Source organism: Pseudorasbora parva, chromosome 22 (assembly GCF_024679245.1).
Source record: "Pseudorasbora parva isolate DD20220531a chromosome 22, ASM2467924v1, whole genome shotgun sequence".
In the NCBI taxonomy this organism is placed as follows: domain Eukaryota; kingdom Metazoa; phylum Chordata; class Actinopteri; order Cypriniformes; family Gobionidae; genus Pseudorasbora; species Pseudorasbora parva.
In genome coordinates, this window is record NC_090193.1 from 21,026,146 (window position 1) to 21,047,656 (window position 21,511).

General features: G+C 40.5%; 3 protein-coding genes across 4 annotated transcripts; all 3 read left to right on the plus strand.

The window, feature by feature from the left end:
• LOC137058492 (uncharacterized) lies at positions 1 to 3,836 on the plus strand. Its single transcript, XM_067431778.1, has 4 exons — positions 1 to 74; positions 771 to 1,640; positions 1,770 to 1,886; positions 1,977 to 3,836. The coding sequence occupies exons 2-4, from the start codon at positions 794 to 796 to the stop codon at positions 3,620 to 3,622; spliced, it is 2,610 nt and encodes an 869-aa protein (XP_067287879.1). The 5' UTR covers positions 1 to 74; positions 771 to 793; the 3' UTR covers positions 3,623 to 3,836.
• Positions 3,837 to 7,529: 3,693 nt separating this feature from the next.
• Positions 7,530 to 9,527, plus strand: LOC137058062 (uncharacterized). Of its 2 annotated transcripts, XM_067431222.1 has the most exons (7): positions 7,530 to 7,803; positions 7,879 to 7,998; positions 8,084 to 8,202; positions 8,314 to 8,461; positions 8,526 to 8,644; positions 8,712 to 9,153; positions 9,271 to 9,527. In XM_067431222.1, the coding sequence occupies exons 1-7, from the start codon at positions 7,590 to 7,592 to the stop codon at positions 9,354 to 9,356; spliced, it is 1,248 nt and encodes a 415-aa protein (XP_067287323.1). In that variant the 5' UTR covers positions 7,530 to 7,589; the 3' UTR covers positions 9,357 to 9,527. The 2 variants fall into 2 exon arrangements, with proteins under 2 accessions (XP_067287323.1, XP_067287322.1); XM_067431221.1 differs by having other exon boundaries at positions 8,712 to 9,527.
• Positions 9,528 to 15,881: 6,354 nt separating this feature from the next.
• LOC137058496 (uncharacterized) lies at positions 15,882 to 18,205 on the plus strand. Its single transcript, XM_067431781.1, has 6 exons — positions 15,882 to 16,159; positions 16,233 to 16,352; positions 16,434 to 16,552; positions 17,013 to 17,160; positions 17,221 to 17,339; positions 17,407 to 18,205. Exons 1-6 carry the CDS (start codon positions 15,943 to 15,945, stop codon positions 18,010 to 18,012), a joined length of 1,329 nt encoding a protein of 442 aa, XP_067287882.1. The 5' UTR covers positions 15,882 to 15,942; the 3' UTR covers positions 18,013 to 18,205.
• Positions 18,206 to 21,511: the final 3,306 nt, after the last annotated feature.

Sequence of the window (21,511 nt, forward strand, 5' to 3'; positions counted from 1 at the left end):
GCACCAGTAAATGCATCAACGTGATTCACATCTATAAGAAATATTCACTTTACGGCTGACCTCAGGAGCTTCAGGTACGTGTCCAAAGGCTTCTGTGAGTAGTAGAGTTTCTGTTGTTAATTCTAACAAATCTTTGTAGTCAATACTTACAAGGTAACAGTAGATATTTACACAAACATTTAAACAAATATTTGCTGTATCAAAATAATAGGATATGTTTATATAGGTTTTATGTTGCTGCTTGTTGCACACTCATCACAGTTATACTATATTTTATATTCGTGGTACAGAATGGTAGCCTTATTTAAAGGTAATTTGTCAATGTTATAATTGGTTCATCAACTCTTTTGAGCAGCTTCGTTCATTCAAAAATGCTATATATAAGTGGTTTTGCAAATGTTATAAACAACTCAAAAGTTATTGTGCAATCAAGTTATTTACATACATTGTAAAATTGGATCTAATTAGACAAATAGCACAATGCAGAAGCTATAAGAAGCACTGTTCAGTAAAACAATAAAAAAAGTTAAAAGTTATAGAGCCGAATGTGATTGTATTAACTGTCTGTGTAGTCCCTGGTTTGGGACTAAATGTGAACCAATATTTTTAACCTTTGCATTATTTTTCACTCGATAAACATCCTATTAATATCCCATTATCCAGGTTTTGATTTGGGGAATGTTATTTACTCTGAAAAGTCTTGCCTCTTTTTTATTCATGTATATCCTGTTCTGTCACCATTCAGCTCCTGGCACTGTTTTACTCTACAGCCTTTGGAAGTTAGTGGGACAAAATGGCTTGGCTCCTCACTCTGATTTTTGGACTGCCTCTTCTCCAGAAACCTGTTACTTCCCTTGGCTCTAACTCAACACAATCCTTGAACCACAACCTGAGCCTTCAGGCAAACGATGGCTTTCCAAATACTCTACCCGCAAGCTGGATTGAGGAAAGAGACAATAGGTTGTCCAAAAACTTGCTTTTATCTCTTGGGCCCAATTTTAGCATAAATGAGGGCTTTGGGGAAGGAAGTGGACTTCAGCAGAGCCTTGAGGTTATGACGCCCTCTAGTGGTTCACTGGAGATGGACACGTTCATTCCAGACAGAGCAGAAAAACAATATTTTGAATTGGAAGAGTTAGGTGCTCACCATGCCCCTCCAATTCCAGAAAAACTAACCCAGTATATTGATGATGATGATAATTACGGTGAAGATATCGATACCATTTTAGCAAACAATAACAGTGCCCCTAATGAAGCCACTTCCACAATGCTTGTTCAGTTGTCATCACACACCCACATAAATAGCAATGAGACAATGAACAAAGACCAACCTTTGTTGACAACCATCAAACTAAATACCGAGAAAAACACTACTGAAAACTCTCCAGTCAATATGTATTTAGAGACAATTAATACAAATGTAGAGGTGAACCACAAAGAAAACAGGAAGACTCAAGATACAAAGTATATTGCATTCACACAGATTTTAAGTTCCATCACAAAGTCTGAAACATCAGGACACAATGGAACGCCTATGACGCAGTCTGGCTCGATCCAAGGGTCCTTTGAGAATCTCATGGTGGGAGAGGAGCGTTATGTCACCAGCCATCTGCCTGCAGTCACACATCCATTAAAGACGGGTTAGTATTTATCTGAGAAGTTTCTTCTCTTAAACAGTGGCAATGCTTTTTGAAAAGCCACTGCAATGTTAGTACTGAATAACTAAACAAATCAAGGCAAGAAACACTGATTATTTGTATGAATTTTAGGTAAGGAAAGTCATGAAAGGACTACATCTGATATACCTGTGGGGTCATCGTCCACAACTACATCTGCTTTGCAGGCAAAAACCAGAGCAACCGATGTTGATTACTCAAAAAACAAAGGTAGTCATAAATATTGGCTTTTTTTTTCAAACTGTTGACAACTGTTGTAAAAACTTGTTCTAACTGAAATGTTCTCCATCTTCATTATAGATGACAAAAAGCCAAAATGGTTTGGACGTTTGTTTGGACCATTAACAAAGAGTGACCCATCTAGGTACATGGGTACATGCATACTAGGCCCATGTGTAGTCTCCACCGGTGGTAATGTGACCCGACTACAGTGGGAGGACTTGAAACGGACACTAACCTTTGCTTGGGAGGTCCATGTGTTTGGCTCAGCTGTTCTGTTTCTGTTAGTGGTGGTTGCAGCAACTTTTGGAGTGATTGGTGGGACTAATATGCTCCATCCCTTTTGCAAGGCATTAATTCTTGCCAACATCCTGCTTCTGCTAACAGGTCTGCTTCGATTTGTACAGCTCATAATTGACCCGTACGGTACCAGAAATATTTTGTCTCGGCCTGCCCTCACTGGTTTGTATAACTTGCCAATTCCCTTATTGCTCTGGGCCCAAGCCACCTTGGCACTCCTTGCTCTGAGGGAAGAAACATCTCCCCAATGGGTTTCGGTGACTGGGGGACTAGCAGCACTGCACTGTATCTCCCTCCTGCTGACTGACCTTCTATCCAAAACCGTGTTGCCAGCCCTGCCATTAATGTTACAAACATTTACCATTTGTTGGGGTCTACTGCTTTGTTTAGGAATCTTTTTCCAGTGTCTAAAGCAACTCTACATCTCCCATAGGTCCCCTCTACCAAGGTGGAGTGCCCCGAAACGCTTAGAAAACGGTGTCAGGCGCTTACTGTTGCTGTGTGCCCTCCTTGGGGTTTTGTCCTGCGCTCTGCAAATCTATAGCTTCCTCTGGCTGTATGGGTTACTTGGTGACTGGCGCAGATTTAGGTGGGGTTGGTGGCTCGGGCAACTCTCAGCACGACTGCTCGAGCTGGCCTGGAGTTTCTCTCTTCTACTACTGGGATCTAGGGTGTTCTGGAAACCACAAGGAAGTAAGCAGACAGCTAAGAGAGGAGGGAAAGGGAAACAAAGGAACAGCCTGTTGGACAGGTTACAAATGGGGCATTGGGGGAGCCCGGATAAGAAGTGGGCTGAACTGTTACCAAATAACTGGAAAGGTCACAGGCAATCCCATGCAAATGCCGGCCAGTCTCTCAGCCAGTTAGTGGTCCAAAACCAAGAAACTCCAGTGACCTCAATCATGACAGTGCATGACAATGTAGGAGTTATTGGCGGAGGCGTCCTGTACAGCAGCAGTTATGACCATCATGTCTCTCCTCTGTGGACAAGCGGTGTGGAATGGCAAGAACATGAGTATGTTCTCTCACTTATTGAGTTTGACCTTCATCCCCCTTCACCTATCAACCTGCATCGTAGCATTGACAGCGCCCTCAATCATGCCCACTTGCTTGGTGTAGGTAGTCTTTTCACCTCTTCTGCACCCTCCTGGACCCAAAATGAGGGGTCAGGTGAATCAGTCTGCGATAATGTTGCGTCACTGACCACCCCGGCTAACAAAGCCTATAGGTGGGCTTTAGATACTGACTCCCCTGAGCATCTTGGGATTGCAGCACAACATACTGAAGTATCTGTGATTGAGCCCCTGGCTTCCTTGACTCCAGAGACTATTAGAAAAGTGTGGGAAAGAAATACGGCCATCCCAATAGTCACTGTGGAAGGCGACTGCGCCAGCATAGCAAGTGAAGATGACGTCACTAGTCTCTGAACTACTAAAAGGTTTTGCACTTTAGCACTTTCTACAAAAATAGCAGATTTATATGTTTTTAAATAGACAATGGACACAATCTATTTAAGTAGTGCAATTCTTATAATCTTATGGTCTGGATTTTAATGGATATAATGCATTAAAAAAGAATGTCAATTTTAAAATGTTTGATTGTGTATGTATACTGAGCAAAATTATAAATGCAACACTTTTGTTTTTGCCTCCATTTTTCATGAGCTGAACTCAAAGATCTAAGACTTTTTCTAGTACACAGAATGTACACAGAAGGCCAATTTCTCTCAAATATTCACGAATATGTCTAAATCTGATGAGTGAGCACTTCTCACTCTTCTCACTGAGCTTCCGTGAGATGGTTTCTGATAGCCTGACAAGCCAGACCCACATCAAGATGTTTGGTCTGGAAACTCACCTTTGACAGGGCTCAATCCGAGGGGTGGGATAAACGGCTGTCTTTCAAACTCCCTCTGCATGGCGTGCACACAATTGGATATCGCTACAACCAACCAGAGCAACGAAGGTGAAGCAGAGCTAGTTGACAGATTAAACTTTCGGTCGGAAAATCTCAGAACATATCTTCCCTTTTTAAGAATGACTTCAGTACCGTTCTTTTCTCAGAGAAAAGCTTAACTCCAAGTCTTCCAGAGTCACAGTCAAAGCTATTTTCGAAAGGCCGCCGTTCGCCAGTTTCTGTGTTTACTAGTAGCCTGCAAACGCAATTCGGCTGTCATTATGTTAAGCCCCGCCCACCGACTCTGTACACGATGTGATTAGCCCGACCAGAGTTTGGTTTTTACAGCTCAGAAATGTATTTAGAGTTGCTAGACGACACTCGCGGCAGATTAGATCATCTAGATTTCTAGGCTATAGGTTTCTGATAGTTTGTGCAGAAATTGCTTGGTTATGCAAACCGATTGTTGCCGCAGTTTTCCAGATGGCTGGTTTCAAATGATCTTGGAAGTGAAGAGGCTGGATGTGGAGGTCTTGGGCTGATGGTTACATGTGGTCTGCAGTTGTGAGGCCGGTTGACTGTACTGCCAAATTCTCTGAAACGCCTTTGGAGATGTCTTATGGCAGAAAAATTAACATTCAATTCACGGGCAACAGCTCTGGTGGACATTCCTACAGTTAGCATGCCAATTGCATACTCCCTCAAAACTTACGACATCTGATGGCATTGTGCTGTGTGAAAAAACTGCACATTTTAGAGTGGCATTCATTGTGGCCAGCCTAAGGACATGTGCAATAAACATACTGTCTAATCAGCATCTTGATATGCCACTCTTGTGAGGTGGATGGATTATATCAGCAAAGGAGAAGTGTTCACTAACAATATTTGAGAGACAACGGCCTTTTGTGCACATAAAAAAGTATTAGATCTTTGAGTTTAGCTCATGAAAAATGGGGGCAAAAACAAAGGTGTTGCATTTATAATTTTGTTCAGTCTATATTCATGTCTCATACATATGACTTAAATGTGATTAATGTATGTACTGTGCTGCCTCTGAATTCTGTTTTTACAAACTGCAATATAATAAATAAAGTGATTATTGTAGCATTTTGTAACTCATTGAGTCCTATCAATAAAGAAACCAGCCCCCAGGTTCACAGACAAGGTCTATAGTCCCAGACTGAAATGCATGTTTGAGCTGTTTTAACTAAAAGCAACTTGCACTGACATATCTTAAAGGTGCACTAAGCGATCCCGGGTGGAATTACTTCTTGTTGATGTTCGAAGTGTCAGAGGCTAGCTTGACCCTCCCTCTTCTTCCTCCTCCTCCTCCCCATCTGTGCTTTCTGAAACAGTCAGGATTGGAAGTCCTTCTAACACCCCCTTACGAAGTTCTCGCCCCCTTACGAAGGCTTTTCCGATGTAAATTCGGGACTTTGCCCATTCCTTCTCCTTCTCTCTTTTCGTTGCAAGTTGTTCATCAGTGGCCTGTTGCACAAAGCTGGGATTAATTTGAGATCAAAGTTTGAGCAAACTATAGTTTGTTGGGCTCAAGAAGGTGTATTGGTTTTTATTAGTGTTCATGACCATGGTAACTTACACTACACAGCTAACCTGATCTGGAGCGGGTTTTATTATGCGTAATGCATTACAAGTAACTTGAGTTACGTAATCAAATTACTTTCTTTTATTATTATTTTGGGGGGTCTTGGTGGTGTCAGGCCATGACCATGTCAGTGGTCCATTTTTCCTAACGCAACAAACTAAATTATGTTATTTGTTAAATTCTCAGTTGCACAAATTAGTTGCTATGTTTTCAATTACAGTTTCACAGTTACAGTATCAACTTTGCCATCAATGCCATTAACAAAAACAAACTACTTTGTGTTCTTTTTGGAGTTAGCAGTGCAACTCATTATGAGTACTTTATTGATGGAACTGGCTTTGATCTTCACAACAATGTGCTAGAGAAATGTGATTGGCTATCAATGTCCCAGGTCAATGAAGAGTCACACTGCCACACAATTTCAACTACTGGTGGTACACAATGATGTCTAAACACCAAAAGACTCCTACATTTTTTTAGACTCCCTCAATTAAATCATCATCATCATCATCATCATCATCATCATCATCATCATCATCATCATCATCATCATCATCATTCAATATTCCTTCCAGAATTTTCTCCTTTTTTGAATCCAATTGATGAGTTTCCTCTTGAAGAAAGAAAGTTTATGACCAAAACCCAATTGAAGAGGACTGTGGAGATATTGAGGCACAAGCATTTCATGGATGAATTCATCGTTCACAGCTTTTCCCCCCACAATGCATGATTCATGAAAATACATGCTGTGATGTTGATTAAATTCTTTGTCCAAATATAATTCAGAGGCAAGATAAAAAAGAAAAAGAAAATAATCCAATGATGCCAGTAATTTTTATTTATTACTATTATTATTGTTTTGGGGGAAAGTTATATATTTGAATCCTTCTGCATTCTCTTGCAAAAGTGCGGTCTCATCCAAGAAACTTTGCGTTCATAGGTTTTGAGAGTGTACAAAGCTTCTTGGGGGAGCATTAAAATGTATTTGTCCTCCCATCTCATATTTTTCCTCCCATCACCACGCCCTTTAAGGTTTATTCCCTATCTCTGATAATGTTGCCAATGCAGTTTATATACACTAAAAAACACTTTGATTTGATATTGTCAGCGGTTTGGGGGATTATTTTATTCTGTCAAAATATTTTTTTACTTTTCTGTACTGAAAGGGTTATAGGTAACCTAATGTCTACTTCTACTTTATTACTTTAAAGTCAAGAGTAAATGGTGGATTCTGAAATCCACTGCCACTTCAATATACCTGTATATATCTGTAAGACTGAAAAAACTAGTATATGCCGAAATGTCTGAACCAAGAACAAGGACTCTCTGAGAAAATAAAGGAAATTAACATCTGAACTGTCCCTCACACCACTGGAGACGCAAGTCTCACCTCACTATCAGCTAATTTACATCTTTCCCTGTTGACTCCCTCTCCCCCAATTCCTTCCCTCTCTCATGCTGAGATCACTGAAAATACACACAAAATCTCTATATTACAATGTCAATCAAATAAAACAGATAAAACAGAAAAAGCCTCAACTCCAAGTCCTGCCAATTTATCAAATAATACCTTTCTCTCTGCCCTATACCTTCTACATTCCAGGAAAACATGTCTTACTGTCTCAAGACTCCCATATTCACACAAGCCAGAGACATGCTTTCCTACAACGCAAAAAGAATAATTTAACCCACAGTGAACTCTCAGTTTAATGAGGCACAGGTGAAAACAACAAGCTGATTGATGAATAGATTTGATTGGTCAGCCAGTATCAGCGAGTGAGTCAAAAGTGAGTATAAATAGCACAGTGAGTGTCATTAAGTTTGCTAACTTGCATAGGTAAGTTTCTTCCAGTGTGTTTTTCACATTTGATTGGGCCGCAAACAAACTCACCATGCCTTGGACAAGGGGCATCTTGCATTTCACAATGGCTGTGATAATGTTGATTTCTTTGAGTGCTGGCCTTGAGGCCTTTTCTGAAATGGGTGATGCTTATGGAGCGGTCTCTGAAAGCACAATCCGGTTTGGCAAACTATTAATTGGTGCTCAAGGTGCAGTATCTGATCTGAGATCAGCAGAACAGTCTGATGAATACCAGTCAAATGAAGGTAATTTGAGATCCTAATTTAAAGTGGGCCATAGTTTTAAATAGGAACTACAACTTAACTTGAACTCTTTTTAAGAGCGTTTCCACCTTGCTAAAGCTAAGCTGCAACGCCTGGGTTCTTCTGTGCACTGTGCAAATGATTCAATGACCTTGCGCATTCCAGGATTAAGGATGCCACACTTTTTGGTGGATCGTGGTAAGTGGTTTTGGAGTTGTGTATGCAGGAGTTTTTTTTTTTTTTTTTTTTTTTTTTGTAACTTTAACATTTTAACTTTCATCAGGAGACCAGTCACCAGTGCCTTTGTCTGAGATGCCAGCCAGCTGTGGTTTCTCACTGAAGAGAGTACGCAGGCATGTTTCACTTGTTGCTCCATACCAGGGCTGTCATGTCAGACAACAGGTTAGTGTGCAAAGAAAAGTGCACAGTAGCTCTTCTCCAACTAAGTGAGTGGGCTTTGCATACTCTACTTGCATCCACTGTTTAAAAAAAATAACACAAATCTCCTAACAGGGTGGAAGTTATGTTCTGCCACTTGTTGTTATGGGGGCTCCAGTGCAAATGTCTTGCCCCATGAGTCCTCGTCTCCCTACAGTCTCCTGCTACCCTTCTGGCATGATCATCTCACTTGATGTCAGAGCAGATAATGTCAAAGTTAAAGGCAAGTCACTTTTTCTTTGAATTTAAGTTAAGGTGTGTGAGCTTGACATTGTTTTTCCTTTTAGTTGCTGGATCATGGCAGCCTCTGCTTCTAGTACGTTCTATATGCTCACTCACATTGGAGTCTGTTGGTGGTTCACTGGTTGTCACTGTGCCGTTCACAGGAAGCTGTTGGGAAACTGAGGTATGATTAGTTGAGTGCACTGGTCTTATTCAACATGTAAGCTATTAATGGTTCATGTCTTCCTCAGGGTGCATCCATTCTGCTCCCTTTGCTGTATGGTGACCAGGAAGTGATTCTTTCTTGTCCTGTGACTCAACCAACGCTGACCCCAACAACCACTTCACCAACAACCACTCACGGTCAACAAATATTTTACCCTTTTCCGATTGGGAGCCCCTGGTGGCATCCACACTATCATGGTGTTCCTCCAACTGCGCCACCTACAACGACGACACCAACAACGACTTCTCAAGCCCCTGGCCAACAAATGTTCCAGCAAATGCACTATCCCATGTTTCATCCACATTACTTTTCTAAAGGTTTCCCAGGAGCACAGCAGCCTCAACTGCCTAAGTACCCTGTGTTTCCTCCATATATGTACCATGTCAAGAACCCATTTGTAACAACCACACCTCCTACAACAACTACAACTTCTGCAACCACTGCTGCCCAGTTTAACCCCTTTGCAGGTTATCTAATGTTTCCTCCCTATATGTACCATGTCAAGAACCCATTTGTAACAACCACACCTGCAACAACAACTACAACTTCTACAACCACTGCTGCCCAGTTTAACCCGTTTGCAGGTTATCTAATGTACCCAAAGTTTTATGGCCCTCACCCTTTTGTGCCTCATGGATTTAAATACCCCTTTATATCCCAGTATCCATAAGGAGCCTGTTTGTTCCCTGTAGCCCCAACTGTTTTCTCCTGCTTGTCACACTCAGCTACAGGTTTCACCAACACTAAGTGAAGGTGTAATTGTGGAGGATTCCCCAACTTGATACTGAAACACTTGTGACTTCTGGTGTCTTTCCTCGTAAGCCTAATAAAATTCAATGAGACTAATTGTAGCTTTTGTTTTTCTTGTATGACTTTCTAGTTTCCTAATTGTCTGCTAGTTCCTCCTGCAGGACCCCAATAAGGTTGACTTTTCCCAAAACTTAAACGGTGTCCAGCATATGCTGCTGTGCAGCCTAGTTTTCTCCTGTTGTCTACAAATCTGTTGCAAGGTGACTGAGGTTGTGCACCCTCAAATCCCACATGGGATTTCTGGCACTATTGAGACTTTCCCTATTGCTCTAATGCAATTTAAGCTCTGTTGCCATATTTGCACTCAAACTTATTTATTTTTTCAGACTTGATGTCTTGTATGTCTGTGCAAATGTGTACTTTAGTCAGCAGTAATGTGACTTAAGGCGATTACTTTAAAAGCATTTATCACAGGTTACTGTGACTTTATGGTTTCTACATTAGCTTGACGTATTGCATGTACTCAAGGTAAAGTTTAAACAGTTTTTCCATATTTGCATTGAGGGCATGTAACTGTTCAATTATTACATTTATGTGCACCAATATTGCGACTGTAATCAGAGTAATGTCTTAATTACCACAAGATGCTTACACTGCATGAGCAAACCTAGATACATGTGTTTTGATTTTCAATCTGATTATTTGCTATTCAGTATGGTTATACCACACTCAGGTAGGCATGCATTATGCATGTTACCAGCCATTGTTTTAATTCTTACGTAAAAAAAAAGCTTTATGGACCTACTGGATATAATTTGACTAAGTGATGAACATCAATACCGGGTTTGCCTTAAGCCTTGTGCCAGTGTTTTTTGACATGTTCATCCCTAAGCAGCTTCCACTGACAATGCGCAGTGTGAACGTGCAAATTCACTACCTAACAGCAGATCAAATAAGGTTTGATGGAAACTCACCATCTAATCCTATTTGATCTGCATTAGTGTGCTCAGCAAGATGGTTTTGTGCTAAAGCGGCACAAAGTTGTTTAACTTCAACTCCAGGCATGTGAACAAAAGCAGCAGTGTCTTTGGTTGGGCAGTTTTTAACACCGCGAGCCAAATAAAAAACAAAGATCCTGAGTTTCTTTTTAAATTGCGCTTTTACATCTGCCGTGTTGCGCGTCGGTGTGCACACTCACAGTGGCACCCTTTGTTTAGTCACAAGGCGCTAAATGTTTGTGTGAAGAAACCATGTAAGTGTATGTAAATGCACTGATTGGTAGTGTTGAGTTCTGATCCAAACTATAATGTTTGGTTGAGCGCCTGAAAAGCGCCTGAAAAGTGAAACCAAAGTGTCTAGAAAGCCCAATGCAGAGACATGGAAATAGTTGGTCCAGTATATAGGTCCTTCTAAAAAAATTAGCATATTGTGATAAAGTTCATTATTTTCCATAATGTAATGATAAAAATTAAACTTTCATATATTTTAGATTCATTGCACACCAACTGAAATATTTCAGGTCTTTTATTGTTTTACTACTGATGATTTTGGCATACAGCTCATGAAAACATCATGAAAAGGTTCTCTAAACGAGCTATTAACCTAATCATCTGAATCAACTAATTAACTCTAAACACCTGCAAAAGATTCCTGAGGCTTTTAAAAACTCCCAGCCTGGTTCATTACTCAAAACCGCAATCATGGGTAAGACTGCCGACCCGACCCTGTCCAGAAGGCCATCATTAAATCCCTCAAGCGAGAGGGTTAGACACAGAAAGAAATTTCTGAATGAATAGGCTGTTCCCAGAGTGCTGTATCAAGGCACCTCAGTGGGAAGTCTGTGGGAAGGAAAAAGTGTGGAAAAAAACGCTACACAACGAGAAGAGGTGACTGGACCCTGAGGAAGATTGTGGAGATGGACTGATTCCAGACCTTGGGGGACCTGCGGAAGCAGTGGACTGAGTCTGGAGTAGAAACATCCAGAGCCACCGTGCACAGGCGTGTGCAGGAAATGGGCTACAGGTGCCGCATTCCCCAGGTCAAGCCACTTTGGGCTACAGAGAAGCAGCACTGGACTGTTGCTCAGAGGTCCAAAGTACTTTTTTCAGATGAAAGCAAATTTTGCATGTCATTCGGAATTCAAGGTGCCAGAGTCTGGAAGAAGACTGGGGAGAAGGAAAGTCCAGTGTCAAGTACCCACAGTCAGTGATGGTCTGGGGTGCCATGTCAGCTGCTGGTGTTGGTCCACAGTTTTTTTTTATCAAGGGCAGGGTCAATGCAGCGAGCTATCAGGAGATTTTGGAGCACTTCAGGCTTCCATCTGCTGAAAAAAGCTGAAAAAAGCTTTATGGAGATGAAGATTTGTTTTTTCAGCACGACCTGCCACCTGCTCACAGTGCAAAAACCACTGGTAAATGGTTTACTGACCATGGTATTACTGTCCTCAACTGGCCTGCCAACTCTCCTGACCTGAACCCCATAGAGAATCTGTGGGATATTGTGAAGAGAAAGTTGAGAGACGCAAGACCCAACACTCTGGATGAGCTTAAGGCCGCTATCAAAGCATCCTGGGCCTCCATAACACCTCAGCAGTGCCACAGGCTGATCGCCTCCATGCCACGCCGCATTGAAGCAGTCATTTCTACAAAAGGATTCCCGATCAAGTATTGAGTGCAAAACTGAACATAATAATTTGAATGTTGACTTTTTTTGTATTAAAGACACTTTTTTTTAGACAGGAACTTTGGGGTTTCATGCGCTGTATGCCTCAATCAATCAATCAAATTAAATCAATAAAAGACCTGAAATATTTCAGTTGGTGTGCAATGAATCTAAAATATATGAAAGTTTAATTTTTTATCATTACATTATGAAAAATAATGAACTTTATCAGAATACTCATTTTTTTGAGCAGGACCTGTATACCTTCTTCATTCTGTCATTACTTGCAAAGTCTTGTTTTGTGTAACACTGCATTTATGAAAATTCTCCCTGGGTTCTTATTTTTTTTGTCTCTTGGTCTTGGACTATTTGCCTTTTCCGTGGATTACCCTTTTGCCTGTCTCTCCTGGCTTTTTGGACTGCTTGCCTGTGCAAGTATAAGCTAACTTCCGCAATACGAGAGTACTCTCAAAAGGGAATGACTCAGTTACTAACGTATCTGTTCCCTGAGAGAAGGGAATGAGTATTGCTTAAAGGGGGGGGTGAAACACTCAGTTTCAGTCAATCGTGAGTACCTATAGAGTAGTATTGCATCCTTCATATCTCTGAAAAGTCTTTAGTTTTATTATATTTATAAGAGAAAGATAGGCTGTACCAAGTCTTTCCGGAAAAAAACGAGCACCTGGAGGAGTATTGTGTGGGCGGAGCTAAAGAATGACGAGCGCGCAGCTACAGCACGAGAGATTGCTGAAAGCTGTCATCCTCAAGTGTGGAAAAGAAAACGTTACTCTAATAAATGGCTATCAATCAGATTCAACTAATACAGATATGATCCAGAATCAGATCCGGAATGTAAGTTACTGTATTTAGTGGCCTGTCAACAGTTGTGTGCGTTTACTCGTGGTTTATGTTGACATGATTTGGTTTATGGACTATTGTATGCGACTAAACCTTAGCAGTAGCAAGCAAAACGGTTTTTCATGTCAGATAGTGTATAAAAAACTATGGAGTAACGTTAGCGCATTTGAATGACGAAGCAGAATTTGTGAGAACGTCCCCTAGCTTTATATTTGGGTGGTTTTACAATAAACAAACTGACAAATTAGTCAGCTAAACAAATGTATGTAAACACACACCATACATCGCATGCTCCATTGATAAATTAACTAACGTAAGTTATACACGATCGTGTTGTGTACTGATGTTTACTTACGCGACGATAGCCAACATAGACATTTGAAGCAGTTTTACTCACCGCCTGCTTCCAAAGCAGGACCGTGAACCTTTATCGCTGGGACCGCTCCGTCAAAAACACACTTCTTATTGATTTGGTGAAGTCCTGTGACAGCAGTGACCGTGGAGATCCACTATTGCGACACGACCGAAGCGTGATGTGAAGCTTCTCGTCATTTCTGCGTTCAAATCGGTTCAAATGCAGCGATGCCTTCCCGGAATGCTCTGCCGGCGCATTAAAGTCGTTTGATGTCACCCATAGGAATAAAGTGGAGCGCGGCGCGACATAAGTGTTGCACGAACGAATGAATCGTCACCTTGAGAGCAGTGTTTATGGGTGTGCATTTGCTCTTTCGCCTCAGTCACGTGCGCGCGCACCCTTCAGGGAGAAGAGCCCGTACGGCCCATACAAGGACCTTCCGCTCTGTCAACGTCAAACGGACCCATACTTGAAAAAAACTCTCCGAAACTTGTGAGAAACAGGAAGGAGTATTTCTGTGTCTAAATACTTTGACCATCAAACGTCCAACTTAGTGTTTGAAACTTTGTCTATGTTTAGGATAGGAATCCAAGTCTTTAACAGTGTAAAAAGCTCAGTATGCATGAAACAGCATTTCACCCCCACTTTAACATTCCATGCTATTGCACTTCGATCAGGGGATCGCTTCAGTTGATTGAACCTGACATCCTATGGCGTAACATGGGCTTTTATAGTCATAGGCCACGACCATTCTGGCAGGAGTTCACGCACTAGGGCAGGATTGATTCGCACACCTCAGCCACCTCGCCATAGGTTTGTGCAGTTGCCGCAGCACAGCCAATCAGCGCAATATTATGCTCTGCCTGGGTTTGGTGTGCAGCTGCACTGCGTTTTACATAAATAAAAATTAAGGATAATTTTTGGCTTCAATATTCCCAAGAAAAGGAGTTTTCCCATAAGCGCAAGATAACTTGCAATACTCGTTCCCGTCTCTCAGGAAACTGAGGTTACGTTAGTAACCGAGTTGTTTTAGTTAGTCATATGATGCTATAAAATCGGGAGTGGGGGCATCATGATTGACAGCTTTCCTGAGGCAAGTAGTCACTGAGGCACCAGCTGACTTTTTTCAGGATTTTCGAGAGAAGATTGGAGCTTGAACTCTAATTTCTACATTTCCATAACTGTTTATTTCACACCTACATGAGCTGTTCTGCAGTAAACTGTGCAAACTGATTCTGCGGGAGTGTGGACAGGGCCTTGATACCGCTGCTCCACTCATTTCACACTCACTACATGCATTCTCTTTAAAAAGTTTTGCATCCCCCAAGAAACTTTGCGTTCATATGCAAAGAGCTCTAAGGTTTTGAGATTGAATACAAAGTTTCTTGGGGGATCACAAAATGTTCACAAGAGAATGCAAAAGCATTGCGATTTATTTTTCCTCCCTCCCTTTAAGTTTCTGTAGCCCATGATGTGATGCAAATGTTTGAAACTACTTCATCTCTTATGATTGTTCCAATGTAATTTATATACAGTAAAAACACTTTAAAAATAAGTGTATTATTTGTGTTTTATATTGACAGTTGTTTGGTGGATTATTTTACACTGCCAAAATCTTTTTTACTTTACTGCTGAAAAAGCTTAGAGGTATCCTAATGTCTACTTCTACTTTATTACTTTAATGGTTAAACTAATCAAGAACAAAATAATAATATAAATGTGTGTATAATAGACATAGATGTTTGACCCAGTTTAAAATTGTATTAAATTTTTGTTTTTGTTTCTGAAAGCCACCCTTTGGCTGTGATCAAGATTTTTTTGTTGTTGATCAAAGTTCTCTCAGACACACTGACTTCTGCCCAAAGTTTGGGGACATTTAGGTTTCAAATCCTGGCTGCAAGAAAAAGAAATGTTAGTTGTAAATAAAAACTGAATAAAAAATACCATCACAGTCTATGTCTATTTGGATCGAGTACATTGTAGAATAATGCATATGTGCTTCTTTCTTTACAAGGTGACATTGCCAATTATTTGTCTGTCAGGCATAATACAGTGTTATTAGTCGTTTTCATGGAGCCGTGTGAACAGGGATTGCTTTGATAACGTGTTCATCTGTACAAAGAAAAAACATGTCTGCTTTTAGTACATCATTGTCATTTAAAAGTACCCTAAGTATCCACTCAAGAGAGTATGCGATTCTGCACACAGCCCTTGTGGTAACTTACATTTACATTTAATCATTTAGCAGACACTTTTATCCAAAGCGACTTACAAAAAAGGGGAGAGCAATAGAAGCAACGAAACAGACAAGGCCAACAACCTGTAAGAGCTGTAAGAAATCTCAATTAATTAGCACAGTACACTTTTTTATATATATATATAGACATCTACAACAAAAACTCACGTACGCAAAATACAAAACACTTGATTTTGATAGCTATGATAGAGTAACTCCCAATTTAATGAGGCACAGGTGAAAACAACAAGCTGATTGAGGAATAGATTTGATTGGTCTGGCAGTATCAGTGAGTGAGTCAAAAGTGAGTATAAATAGCACAGTGAGTAAAGTTTCTTACAGTAACAGTGGCATTTTTTATTTGGCATTTGTTTTGGGTAGTACAGCAAGCTCACCATGCCTTGGACAAATGGCATCTTGTATTTCACAATGGCTGTGATAATGTTGAGTTCTTCTTCAAGAGCTGGCCTTGAGGCCTTTTCTGAAATGGGTGATGCTTATGGAGCAGTCTCTGAAAGTCCAGTCCGTTTTGGCAAACTTTTAATTGGTGCTCAAGGTGCAGTATCTGATCTGAGATCAGCAGAACAGTCTGATGAATACCGGTCAAATGAAGGTAATTTGAGATCCTAATTTAATTGGGAGCTACAACTTAACCTCACCCTATTATTATTTTTTTTTATTAAAAGAGCGGTTCTACTTTGCTAAAGCTAAGCTGCACCGAATGGGTTCTTCTGTGCACTGTGGAAATGATTCAATGACCTTGCACATTCCAGGATTGAGGATGCCACGCTTTCTGGTGGATCGAGGTAAGTGGTTTTATATGGGGCTTTTTTTTTTTTTGGCGGGGGGTTCCCTCATTTCCTACACCTAACATTTTTCCCCATCAGGAGACCAGTCACCAGTCCCTTTGTCTGAGGTGCCAGCCAGCTGTGGTTTCTCACTGAAGCGAGCACGCAGATCTGTTTCGCTTGTTGCTCCATACCAGGGCTGTCATGTCGGACGACAGGTCAGTGTACCAATGTAAAGATTAGTGCACTGTATCTCTGCTCAGTTTTGTGGTCATGGCTGTACCAACTGGTGCTGATAATGTGGTTAATTCAGCTTCATTTGGATAGGGCACTAACAATAGTTTTACGTAGTTTAATAAAAATATAAAGACTCTGAACTGGACTTGCACAATTGAGCTGCAAAAGATAACTTTGCACATATTTGAAAGTGACCTATTATATCCCCATGACATCAAAATATAATCTATATTTAAATTACATTAGTGTGGTTTGTGGTCATAGTGGCACCAGCTGCTGTGGTAAATGTGGCATATGAGTGCATACTGAGAATATTTGGAAAAATATATACCTGTTTAAATGCACCGTTGCCCTGAAGCCACCAGGGTGGCAGTGCCACCAGCTTGGGCTTGTCATTGCTGTTTGCAGCTTTAATATATTGTTTTCTAAATCTCCTAACAGGGTGGAAGTTATGTTCTGCCACTTGTTGTTATGGGGGCTCCAGTGCAAATGTCTTGCCCCATGAGTCCTCGTCTCCCTACAGTCTCCTGTTACCCTTCTGGCATGATCATCTCACTTGATGGCAGAGCAGATGATGTCAAAATTAAAGGCAAGTCACTTTATTCTTTGAATTTAAGGTGTGTGAGCTTGACATTTTTTTTCCTTTTAGTTGCTGGATCATGGCAGCCTCTGCTTCTAGTACGTTCTATATGCTCACTCTCATTGGAGTATGTTGGTGGTTCACTGGTTGTCACTGCGCCGTTCACAGGAAGCTGTTGGGTAACTGAGGTATGATTAGTTGAGTGCACTCGTCTTATTCAACATGTATGCTATTAATGGTTCATGTCTTCCTCAGGGTGCGTCCATGCGGCTCCCTTTGCTGTATGGTGACCTGGAAGTGATTCTTTCTTGTCCTGTGACTCAACCAACGCTGACCCCAATAACCACTTCACCAACAACCATTGCCCCTACTGTTTCTGTGACCCAGAACCCAACTAACGGTCAACAAATGTTTTACCCTTTCCCATTTGGGAGACCCTGGTGGTTTAATCCATATTATCATGTGCCTCCTACTGTGCCACCTACGACGACTACAACTCAAGCCCCTGGCCAACAAATGATCCAGCAAATGCACTATCCCATGTTTCATCCACATTACTTTGGTTCTAAAGGTTTTCCAGGAGCACCACAGCCTCATCTGCCTAGGTACCCAATGTTTCCTCCCTATATGTACCACGTCAAGAACCCATTTGTAACAACCACACCTGCAACAACTTCCACAGTTACAACTTCTGCAACAACGGCCACGACTACAACTTCTGAAACCACTTTAGCTGCCACAACCTATGAACCCCCTTTTAACCCGTTTAATCCACCCCCATTTAATCCAGCATCCCAAAGGTTTTATGGCCCTCGACCTTTGCATCATGGTTATAACTACCCTTTTATGTCCCAGTATTAATAAGGAGCCATTCTTTGTCCCTGCAGCCCCAACTCCTTGTCTGGCTTACACTCCATCTACAGTCTTGCTGACACCAAGCAAGGAGTAGTTGTGGAGGATTTCCTAAATCGCTATTGGAACACTCATATGATACTTCTGGTGTCTTTCCTTTTTTAGCTTCATAAGCCTAATAAAACTCAATGAGACCATTGTAGCTCTTGGTTTTTCTTGTTTTAATTGCATTGGGCTGTTCCTCCTGCAGGGACTAAGGTTAAGTTCTACAAAAAAAAAGCTTAACCGGGTTCAGGCACGTGCATTCTAGTGTTCTACTGTTGTCTACAAATCTATCGCCAGGTGATGAGTGGTTTTAGTGTACCCTCATTTCAAAACTTTTTTTTTTTTTTTTGACACTCTTGAGACTTGCCTCAAATGCAATTCTTTGCTTAAAGGTGCCCTAGAATTGAAACGCTGTTAAATTATTCTGATATATACATAGTAGTAGTGGGACGTCCGGCTCATTTTATGGCCTTGGCTCTGTCTTGTTCAGCAAAATTAACACATCTTTTCTGAGTCATTTCGTTCATTTCAGCAAAATATAATTAAAACATGTTAAATAGCCCAACACAAAGTACTTGTGACTGTTGATTACATCTGTAAAACTACAGGGTACTGCAACCAAAGCCAAATTATAAGAAACTGAAATGTTTAATTGATTATTTGTTGGGTCAGGCTATTGCAGTCTAACTCTGTTAGTTCACCTCACCTCCTGAGCCGAGACATTCTTTCTTTTGCAACTTCATATTTATCACGTTTGTTCTCTGCCTCTCGTGTCTTCAAACTCCAAGACGTTCTTGTCGACTTGTCTGATTCTGATCAGATCTGGGGCTTGGCTGCCCGGATCGTGTGACACGGGTCCAGAAACAAAAATGAGTAGTTAATCTTTTGAGTCTCTCGAGTACAGGTTCGGCCGGGTTTGAGTTTTGTTCTTCCTGTCAGTCCCATAGAGTCTATGCTGTCAGTAACGGAAACAAAAAGATTAGTTCTTTCGGGTTTGAGTCATTCATTCTTTTTTCATGTGACTTGTCACTGTATTGAACACTAGTTAACAACCTTTTTAGTAACAAGCATGTAGTTTTTTATTCTTATTTTATATAATTCTCAGTTAATATCAGAAATATACAAACACGGGAAATATATTGACTATTCAAGTCTAACATCACAAATTTAATTAGACTATTAATTTTTGACTCAACTGTATTTTTCTCTATTGAGTTATATAACTTTGTTGTCCTTGTGTTATTAATGAATAAAAATAAGTAAAAAAATGTGAAATGAACTATGTATTTTGGATTCATGCATATTTCATTCACTTTTTTATTTTTTTATTTAAGTTTTTAATATTTTTATTAATTTTTTAAGCCGATCCCGAACTTGAAAGAACTAATCTTTTCTGTTTCTGCTTCTGACAACATAAACTGACAGGAAGAATAAAAGACTCAGAACCCATATGTTGCTTAATGCGCATGCGCGGTCAACACAAAATGAACGAATCACTCTCTGAGACAACACGGTAGTCTCGAGTCATATTAAAGATTCGTTCAAAATTAACGACTCGTTCATGAACGACACACTACTACATAGAGGGTATGTGGCTTATTTAAAGGGTTAATTCACCCAAAAATGAAAATTATTTCATTAATTACTCACCCTCATGTTGTTGGACACCTGTGTAGGAAATGATTTGGATAAAATACCTCAAAGGGGTATTAAAGTACAGTAAAAGGAACCATGATACATATAAAATGATTCAAAATTAATATTTAACACTTTATCAACTATTCATCCAGCGATAGGTTGAAATTAGAGTACATTATCAATCCTGAATCGGGATATTACCTATTACAACGGCAATAATATCAATTTTATGTTCACTGTTTGTGAGCTTAGGTAACACAATCGATCAGTTTGAGACAGTAACTTATAAACACATAGCCAAAGACACTTGTATAGATGAAAAAGGTAAACAAAAGTTTATTGAACTATTCTAAACACACAGAAACTAACAAAAACACACATTCATACAGTTACTGGGAAAGGGAGGTTTGTTAATGGAAAGGAGTGAAGTCCCAATGATTTCTTAACCACAACCTGAGATTCAATATACTAGCAGGTCAACCTTAGTTTGCACGCTTAGATATGATTTTACCAGTTCAGCCAGAATGAAGAGTCATGTACTTGCGTTTGAATGCTCCTACGAGCATGGGTTCCTCTTAGCACGGTGTTGCTCGGCTGGTGGTCAGTTGTTGTCTTCAGAGGGACAAATAGTTGGTTTTGCGGGGTTAAGAGCTGGATCCTGGATGGCGTTAGCTGCTACGCGACAGGCATCTCTGTGGTGCCACTGCGCGGACTCCAGGAAGTTTTCTACGGCGAAGTTCAGACAGAGTTTTGGAGTGTGGTGATGATTAAGAGCTCTGGGTAGCAGAGTTTTTTGCGTTCATAGGTTTTGAGAGTGTACAAAGTTTCTTGGGGGAGCATTAAAATGTATTTGTCCTCCCATCTCATATTTTTCCTCCCATCACCACGCCCTTTAAGGTTTAGACCCTATCTCTGATAATTTTGCCAATGCAGTTTATATACACTAAAAATCACTTTGATTTGATATTGTCAGCGGTTTGGGGGGTTATTTTATACTGCCAAAATATTTTTTTACTCTTCTGTACTGAAAGGGTTATAGGTAACCTAATGTCTACTTCTACTTTATTACTTTAAAGTTTAAAGTCAAGAGTAAATGGTGGATTCTGAAATCTACTGCCACTTCAATATACCTGTATATATCCAAACTAAATTCGTATTGTTAGGGGTTACAGTTTTGACCCATAGACCAGATATGCAAAATGAAGACCAGGAGTCAGGATGTTCAATCATCAGAGAGAATTTTACTGAAGAATAGTTTGCAGTTTCATCAGTAGAGTCAGCTTCAGAGTCTCTCAGGGTGGTGTCAGGCCAGACTCTACTCTACACAAAATTACCACACCAGTTATACCAATTTCAAGGGCATGATTTACATCATTACAAACACGTGGAATATTACTGATTGGCATAAAGTCTAAACAATGTGTCACACGAGAATATATAGGAGATGTTGTTGTTGTTAATCAGGATGTATACATCAGACAACCCCAAGATTGGGGTAGTGTTGACTTCAGGGGAGTCCTAGAAAGACGCCAAGAGGTCTAGGGTGTGAGAAAAGCGGTCCAATCCATTCCATAGACCTGCACAGAACATGTAACACACACACACAAGACTCTAGGGCACATCTCTCCTCCAAGGTTAGCGCAGCAGTGAGCTTATCAACAGAACAAGATATCAACACCACAGACAAACGAATCTCCAGAAAGAAAAGTATGACTAATGTCATCTACCTCATTCTATAAAGAAATATAAAGAAATATATAGACAAAAATGTACTTCTATGGGAAAAATCACACTATATAGATGGGAAGAAATCACAATTGGGAGA